The sequence below is a fragment of the Eschscholzia californica genome, unplaced genomic scaffold, assembly GCF_041429995.1.
Source record: "Eschscholzia californica isolate CP2 unplaced genomic scaffold, dmEscCali1.0.p SCAF_4, whole genome shotgun sequence".
Lineage (NCBI taxonomy): Eukaryota > Viridiplantae > Streptophyta > Magnoliopsida > Ranunculales > Papaveraceae > Eschscholzia > Eschscholzia californica.
The window spans coordinates 9,402,148-9,410,538 of NW_028238461.1; the positions used below are offsets into that span (position 1 = coordinate 9,402,148).

The 8,391-nt window shown below is 38.1% G+C and overlaps 1 protein-coding gene across 1 annotated transcript; it reads left to right on the forward strand.

Annotated features, from left to right (window-relative positions):
* Positions 1 to 6,087: 6,087 nt before the first annotated feature.
* Positions 6,088 to 7,806, forward strand: GILP (GSH-induced LITAF domain protein). Its single transcript, XM_086637486.1, has 3 exons — positions 6,088 to 6,601; positions 7,223 to 7,349; positions 7,503 to 7,806. Exons 1-3 carry the CDS (start codon positions 6,324 to 6,326, stop codon positions 7,584 to 7,586), a joined length of 489 nt encoding a protein of 162 aa, XP_086493612.1. The 5' UTR covers positions 6,088 to 6,323; the 3' UTR covers positions 7,587 to 7,806.
* The last annotated feature ends 585 nt before the right edge of the window (positions 7,807 to 8,391 follow it).

The following is an 8,391-nucleotide window of genomic DNA, read 5'->3' on the forward strand; positions in this document are numbered from 1 at the left end:
TTATGTCGTGGATGTTAGTTAGGCTAAATAGTTCACTATAACAAACGCCAGACTAGCGTAAAAGTCCCCAAAACGTAATCTTGAGTAATCACCTATCCAGATTAAGACACTCGTTGCGCCCTTGTTCGAGGAAGGTGGGTCGGCCTTCGCAGAGTACCTCCTCTACCTTGGGACAATGCGGGTAGGTCTATAGAAGAGGCCTACACGTCTAAATGGTTCTACTCAACGAGATCAGCAAGAGAGTCTTGGATACTCGAGGCAAAAGGATAGATTAGTCATTCATTAATGAAATCTATCAACCGAGAGTCATAAGGTATGATCAGTGAAGTAGTTCACTCACTCGGAACGACGGAGTCAAAGGGTAGGGCCTTCGTCCGCTTTAGTCCGAAGAACTGGGGTCTTGGAATCACTTATTCAATCGGGGACGATTTTTATTGAATAATGTGGGAAAACTAAGTTTTTCAAAAACGATAACGAGTTTTAAAACTTTGCCATTTCTTTATGTAGTTTTAAGATGACACAAACGATTTCAACATTGAATCACACCTAAGGGAGGTGCTGATCCACTTCCTAGAATGGAAGAATGAATCCGAGAATAGTTCTCAGATTCAAAAGGAAGGTCACTAGAATACCCAATCCCAATGTTGACTCATACAAGAGAAGGTCAAAAGCCATTTGCAAGCAATCGTATAACATTCTCTTTGGAAAAGTAATGAATGCTAGCATAACCATTAAGACAAACTAAGGAAGAAATTCCTACAGAAGTCATAAATGGAGAGGTACGAAACCTCCAAGGCAATCTGAAAGTCATCCTAAGGGAAGACAACAGAATACATCTATCACCCAATTCAATATCGATTGAACAAAGATTGATAAAGACCTTAGATGAGTCACTCAGGTTGTTACAAACAAACTGAGCAGAACATACGGGAATATCCAGTCTAAGAAAGGTTCTTGAGATTTGGTACAAAGAATCTAAGAAAGAGATCTTGAGATTCAAAAGGGCAAAAGGATCAGTCAAGTGAGACAAACATTTGATCAAAGAAAAGCAGTTGCCGAGTACATGATCAAGAGTATTTCTCACTACTGTGAATGTTTCTAAAACAATGGCTAGACCATTTAAAAGGAAACTACCTTTAGCACCTGGAGGACAAAAGGAATGGAATTATGAATTCCAGTTCCGTATCCTTGCTAACAAAGTTAAAAACAAGTATCGTAAAATTCCTTCATCAGGTATTTAAGACCAGATGAGCGGCTCAGTGGTAGCTTAAGGGAATTACATACTTGACTAAAAGAAGTAAAGATCCAAGAGGGAGCAGAAGCAGTAATGCTAGGGATGCTGAAAGGGATCAAAGTCTTCTTTTAGACACTGATCTAGCTTAGAACTTAATAGTGATTATTTTGTTCTTCTAGAAACATATGACGTTTTAAACCAGTGGTAAAATTAACTGAAGGTTAACATTGATAATGGATAAAATCAAGAGATTCAAACTCATTAAACTTCAGCATTGTCAATTAGGTCTTAAGGACTGAATTGACAAAGTCACCCTTTTCAAAAGGCATAGAGACTGGTAATCTATTAGGACTCATACAGTGTTATGCAGACCTATAAGTTTACTTGCAGAAGCTAACGAGAGAAACTTCAAATACGTACTCTGACAACTTCATAAAGTATAGAAACGTACAAATCATAAAGTATAAGTCAGAATGTTTGAAAGGTTCAAACAAAGTACAAACCGAAGTAAAAGAATCATTTTGACAAGAGAGTTTAAGTCATCCGATTAGATTGGAGTGATAAAAACTTGAGTCAAATACTAAATAACCATCAAAGGAGTTGAGAAAACGTTTCCCAACTCGCTCCATGGAACACATCTGAGGGATGGTGGATTCAGTGGGAGTAATCGAACATTGCTATGCATAATTCGATCAAAGATGGGTTTAAGCCAGTCTTCCGAATATTTTGGGACATATTCTATAAACGATTGTTTTCACACTTACCAAAGTCCGTCTAACAGCTAAGCTTGTAAAAGCATTACAAAATTAGCTAAAGTCTGACGCAATTTCTTTTGAAAGAAATTTGGGCTTCTTCCATAACCAATCAAGAGAACAAAGTGTTTGTTGCTCATGATAGTATTCTTCTAATAATTAGCACTAATTATTACAAGAATAAGTGGGAGAAAAGTACAAGTCGATTTAATTCGATCATGAGAAAAATCATGAAGAGTCATGAAGAACAATCATGAAAACTTGTACAAGACGATTAAATTTGACCAAGAGCAACAAACTGCGGCTCCTCGGAAAAGGAAAGGTTAAAGATATGATCTTGTAAACCCACCGCACAAAAGCAAATGTCATTCGCAGGAGAACTCTCAAAGCGAGTGAAAGTGTCTCTAAAGGAATATCTCAAAGTAGTTGAGAAAATTCCAAATTGTTGTTCAAAAGCCCTGAAAGGTCAAAATAAAATCTTTAAGACTCAGAAAATAAAGATTATTTCTGAAGAGATAAAAGACCTGCGCAGAAACGGAAACTGACTCTAGATTTTGGCTAGAAGCCAAAATCATCGTGGAATCCATATCTCGTCAAGACATGAAGCTTGATAATTTAAGTCAACAGAAGACCTAAATTGGTTTTCCAAAATAGAAAACTGAGAAGGATGGAAACATTCATGTTTCCCGAAACTAGACAAGAAGAATAAGATTCTTCCAATCAAGTTATGTCCATAGGCATGCTTCAGAAATCTATCGACGGATTAAAAGCACGCAAGAGTTAGAATCTTCGATTCAAAAGGCAATCAAAGAAGTTTGATTCCTGAGGAATGAAGAAAATCTTGAATCACGAGTTTCAAGAAGGTAAGTGGGAGAAACAAACCTTCCAGGTCCGTATGCAGAGTACATACAAAAGATTGAGTACGACATAAGGTGTTGTATAATAGTAACGAACTGACTCAATAAAGGACCACACACAAAAGGATAAAATGCCATTTTGGGCATCTGAAGATCTATAAGCATAGATCAAAAGGATGATAGGATTAGAGAGACTCAGTACACTGAGATGCTTGAGATCCGAAACAGAAAATCTAAGACTCGGAAAGTCTAAAAGATTTCGACCCAAAAACTCATGACAGAGGGCGTTGCAAAACTCGGAGTCTGAAAAGACACCGATGAGCTAGCACGCATGAGAGAGACATTTATGTTCGAAAACATAAAGTCAATCATGTTGGACATGATTAGCATTTAAACATCCGAATTCGGATTGGAAAACCGAAACACTACTTAGTACATCCTAGAAGGCTAAAGGATGAAGTAGTACAAAAGTTGAACATGTCATCGAAGCAAACTTTCAGACATGGAAGGAAAGTAGGCTAAAAGTGTTTAAGCCGGAAACTGTTGCAAATACTACACAAAGAATTAAAAGCCTTAACTCTAGTAAAAGTTACTAAATATTATCAAGGTTGAAGTTAGCAATCTTCAAATTAATTGATAATAAGCAAAGTTTAAAACCGACTACCACGGTAGTCAAACTAAACTGTCACCTAAGACATAGTATGAGATTCATACACAGTCTAAGGCATGAGGTATAAATTTAAACCTCGACAAGTAAAATTGAGTGGGTAAAAAGAGTTTTACGGAAGAGGCTCAGATTTACAACTCTCGTTATCAGAAATAATAGAGTTATTTCACAAGTCGTCTAAATTTGGTTTAGTATTTAAACGACAGTCCATCGATAATAAAACGTTCCGAATAGGTTTGTCAGATACGTGATCTGATGAATGAAACCCTATTAAGTGAACTTGGAATATTTATTATAAAAAATCCCTGGTCCAGGTCATTGCATGGACAACAATGACTCACGAAGACTAGCACGGGAGTCGATGGGATAACGCAGTTTCATGGGCTATAGGAATAGTATATTCTATTCGACTACGTGGGTGTGTAAAAGGTTTATACACTGGATAACCCTCAAATGAGAAGTACATCACTCGTGATGAACGTCAATACTTCTCATAAAGACAATTGGAGAGATTCCTCAAAACATGAGTGCTCCACTCATCTTATGTAAGGAATGCCCGACTTTGGTTCCGTTAAACGCCGCACCGTAAAAGGAGGTTATAAAGACGGATACTGGGAAGGACAGGATAGACATGAAGTTAAGTGGGAGCGCAAGAATGGATTGTGTCACCCTAATCACATTAGGTACAAAGTGTCTCAAGGCCACTTGATGAGTAGCAACTGAAAATGCGTGGCCGCGCTCAAACGGATTAAAAGTTAATCGTTTGTCTTTTACAGTTGTACTCGGATATCAAGAAAGTCTGAATGACGTGACGTATCAGATGGGATACTAAATTGACACGGGAATCGAGGCATTGCACTTGTTCTAAGTCCAAGTGGGAGTTGAAGGAGATGTCCTTCGACCAAGGTGACAATGCGAACAATTTGTCGGATAGGATAATTGATGTGGAAGATCATCAAGTCCGATTGATTTAGGGATCGTAGAGTTGTAGCTAGAGACCAACTACGATCGTCGAATTACGAAGTAATTCGCGGCTAACTTCGATCGGATCCTACAACGGGTTACACATAAGAGTGACAAATTGATCTAGGATATGACTAGTGGGAGTAAGATATAATCATGGGAGTGTCCCATAAACATATCTCATAGGCCTAAAAAGGAATTAGGCAAAGATAGTACAAAAAGGCCAAAAACAGGGTTTTTGGGCCTTAGCCGATTCGGGCACTTTTAGGGCTCGGATTGGGCTGATTTTTGGAGGGAAGTTTCCTTATGTTATGAAAATTAAATCTGACAATTTTGGCTGGGTTTGGACGTCATCTCCTTAGGGAATTGAGAAAATACCAATAGTTGTTATTTTCGACTATTTCCCTAAATCTTATTCTAAAGGGTGTTTTAGGAAACCTAAAAGGAGGTGGATTCTTATTAGGGTTCTATATAAACACTCTTAGGGCAGAGAATAAGGTGTGGAATTTCTCTATAAGCTTTCCTACTCTACCACATCAAGTAGAGAGGAGAAAGTGAGCTAATTCCCATTACTATCAATCTAGTCAAAGAAGAAGGTGTTCTTCTTTCCAACCACCATTGGTGTGCTAGCTATACAACAAGGTGGGAGATCAAATTGATTGCTCGTGTCCCAAGTAGAGGAGCTACACTTGAAGCTCTTGGTCTTCTTCAATCAATTCAACTAGTTCGAGGGAAAAGCGATTAAGGTAATCTACTATCTCCATTAGATTAATTACTAGTTTTGCATGTGATCCTGGGAATACTAGTGTAGACATTAGATGTCTTATTTCCGCTATAAACACTAGTAAAAGGGTTTAAAACCCTACAAGGAAAAGCAGAGAGAGAGGTAGATGAAGGAGAAGAAACATTGGTGGTGGTAGAGGGTGGTGGTGGAATGATTGTGTGTGAAGGGGAGTCAATGATAGAATCGACCATTGAAGTGAAAGGAGGAGGAAGAAAAGAAGCACTGAAAACCAAAAAGAAGAAAAGAAAAGACTAAGGGGAAGATCTTTTTAGAAAAGAGCTCTAGATACCATGATATTGTGAACTCAAGATACCCCAACTTTAGGGTATTGCCTTATATTTATATTAGAGAGAAGGCTTTACAAAGTACAATAATAACCTTGAGTATAAAGATAAATTACATAAGAATATACATATGCTAATACTCTTGACGTAGCTTTTGTGGTGAGTTAGGCTCAATACTACTTTGGGGCAAGTAAGATGCATGCACAACATCCACACTCCCTCCATATCCTTCTCTTTCTTCTTTCTCTTCACTTACTCTTTCTCCTTTACCGTTCACCCAAATCGAACTCAAACCACATCGAAATCGATTGATCATTTTGTCAGCCGAGCCGAGCCGAACATTGTTCAATTCAACCCAAAATCTATTTGGTATGGTTCGATCAAGTTCAATCTGGTCGCCTTGCCCGATCGTTGTTCACACCTACTGCTAGCAAATGTGGTTGGAAAAAAGATACGAGGAAAAGAAGTGAGGATTTTGGGAGTGTTGTGTTATCTTACAACAACAAGGTTTCTTAATGTAAATAGTTACTCTCAGATTATCAAAATGACCCTCTTAAATAACGAGTTCCGTAAATTGCTCCTTCTAGCAATCTAGCTCTCTAAATTACTCAACTCGACTACTAATGGGACTCAAGAGGTCCTAATCACAAAAAAGCTTATAATCTCTCTCTCTCTCTAAAAAAAAGAAGACTAATTTACTCTGTCCTTTGTGTTTTAGTCGCAGAAGAGTTTTCAAAGTTTCTGATTTTCCGATCGATCGTTCTTCACCGCAAAAATTAAAGATGACGACGAAGTACGATGAACCAGCAATCGGAATCCCATACCCCACCGCCATGAACTACCAAACTCCTCCTCCTTCTGCGGTGCCGCAACAACCTTTTCATCTTCAACAACATCCAGGTTATTACGTCCACCAAAACCCTTACCAGGTCGGAATGATCCCACCGAACGCCATTTTCGTTGACCCAAAGGGGATTCCGATCCAACAGACTATGTTCAGAGATACTCCTGCTCCTTTCTGTTGCGTTTACTGTGGTAGTTCTGGTGTCACCATCGTCAAGTATGGACCTTTCTCTTCTCCCCCAATTTATTTCCAACTTCAATTAGGGTTTCATTTTCTTCAATTATTAGACTAACTTGTTCTTATTTACCATAAAAAGATAAACTTTTACTGAAATTTTGGGGGAATTATAACATAATTAGTAGTCTTCACAAAATTAGGATTGAGAAAACACTTGAGATCTTGTAGGATTTCCATTAAGTAGAGAGTTCTTGAAGGTTGATTCTCTTTGGGCTTTTATTGTTCTAAAGGGAGATTTCAGTGTTAAGTTTGAGATTAAACATAATTAACTTGATGACCAATTTCATGAGACTTTTTTTGCTGTGGAAGATGATGTGTTTGATTTCTGAAAAAAAAAGGGTTTTGATTGGACTTGCAAGTTAACATCTTTATGTTACTCAACCTCTGAACCATAAACTCGTCGGAGAGTTTGTAAGTTAGATTAGCCTCTTGACATGTTATCAACTAAATCTGTTTAAATTGCTTTTCTTTTAGTTCCATGCTCTATATCTTTTTATAGTTCTCGTTCTATAGTTTCACTCAGATTTTTCTTCGATAGTTTGTAATCCCAATTTACCTGTGTGGGTGTTGATATGGTACGAGTTAATGATGAACTGACAGGTCAAAACCAAGTCTAGCAGCAGTTGTAGGTTGTATGATGCCGTTCATGCTCGGAGTATGCTTCCTTTGTCCTTCAATGGATTGCCTCTGGCATAAATATCACTACTGCCCACACTGCAACGAAAAGGTAACAATAATCCATCTCTTTTTTCGTTTCGTTTCGTTCCACCCCACTTATGTTTTCGATTAGTAAGTTGGTAATGTAGATTGTAGAATGACTACTTCAAAGCTATTTATATTTTATAGTGAAACTTCATTTGAAATCTTTACCTCTTCATAGGTTGCTGATTTCGAGAAATCAGACCCATGCTTGGTGGTTGATGCTACATCTTGGAAGCAGCCAAGTTTCGCAGTGCCTGCTTAGATACATTTTCAGTGTTAAAAAATGTGATCGGTAATTTCTTGTTCTTTACTTTTCCTTCTTGAGATAGCTAAAAAGAGTATTGTTGAGAAGTTATGTAGAAAAAGTTGTTCTCTTAATATAGAAGTTTGCATAGTGTGAAAAGTGCTAAATTTGACATGCGTACAGTGATTGAAACTACAAGCTGAAATAAATTTGTTATACAGTGTGTTTGTTTGCATTATATGCTCAATTTGTTATGCAATTTGTGTTTACTGCTCTTTTATCCAAGTAGTTGGGTTCTTGAAAAATTACGAAGACCATTGACTGAGAACCCGGGACACACCGACTCCTGAGCCTAAGAGCCCTGCCGAGTCTTCTCGACAGTGAACTCGGCCATCAGGTCGCCTTCTGCTCCCCCGGCCCATAAAAGATCGATCTTTGTTAGTTTGATAGAAATTGAGTACTAAATCATTACCTTTCCAGTTGACATTTATGATTCAGAGGCTAGGTAGCATATCCAGATAGATAACGGCCGACCCTCAACCGAGTCCTAAGCAATTAAGAGTAGTTGGTCTAGCATGAAAGATAAGAGCCAGTTAGATTCGCCAGGATGCTCACCTATATATAACAACCCCCCTAAGTCTTTCTCGAAAAACCTAGAGAGAGAGAGAGAGGAATGGGAGGAAGATATAGGCAAGTCATCCTTGGCGACCAAACGAATTAAAGCTCTTTATCTTCATGTAAGGCCTCTGCTCTTTCTTCTGCTCTATAATTCGAACTTGAACTGAGATACCTATTCAGTTTGGCCATTTACATCTATTTATAG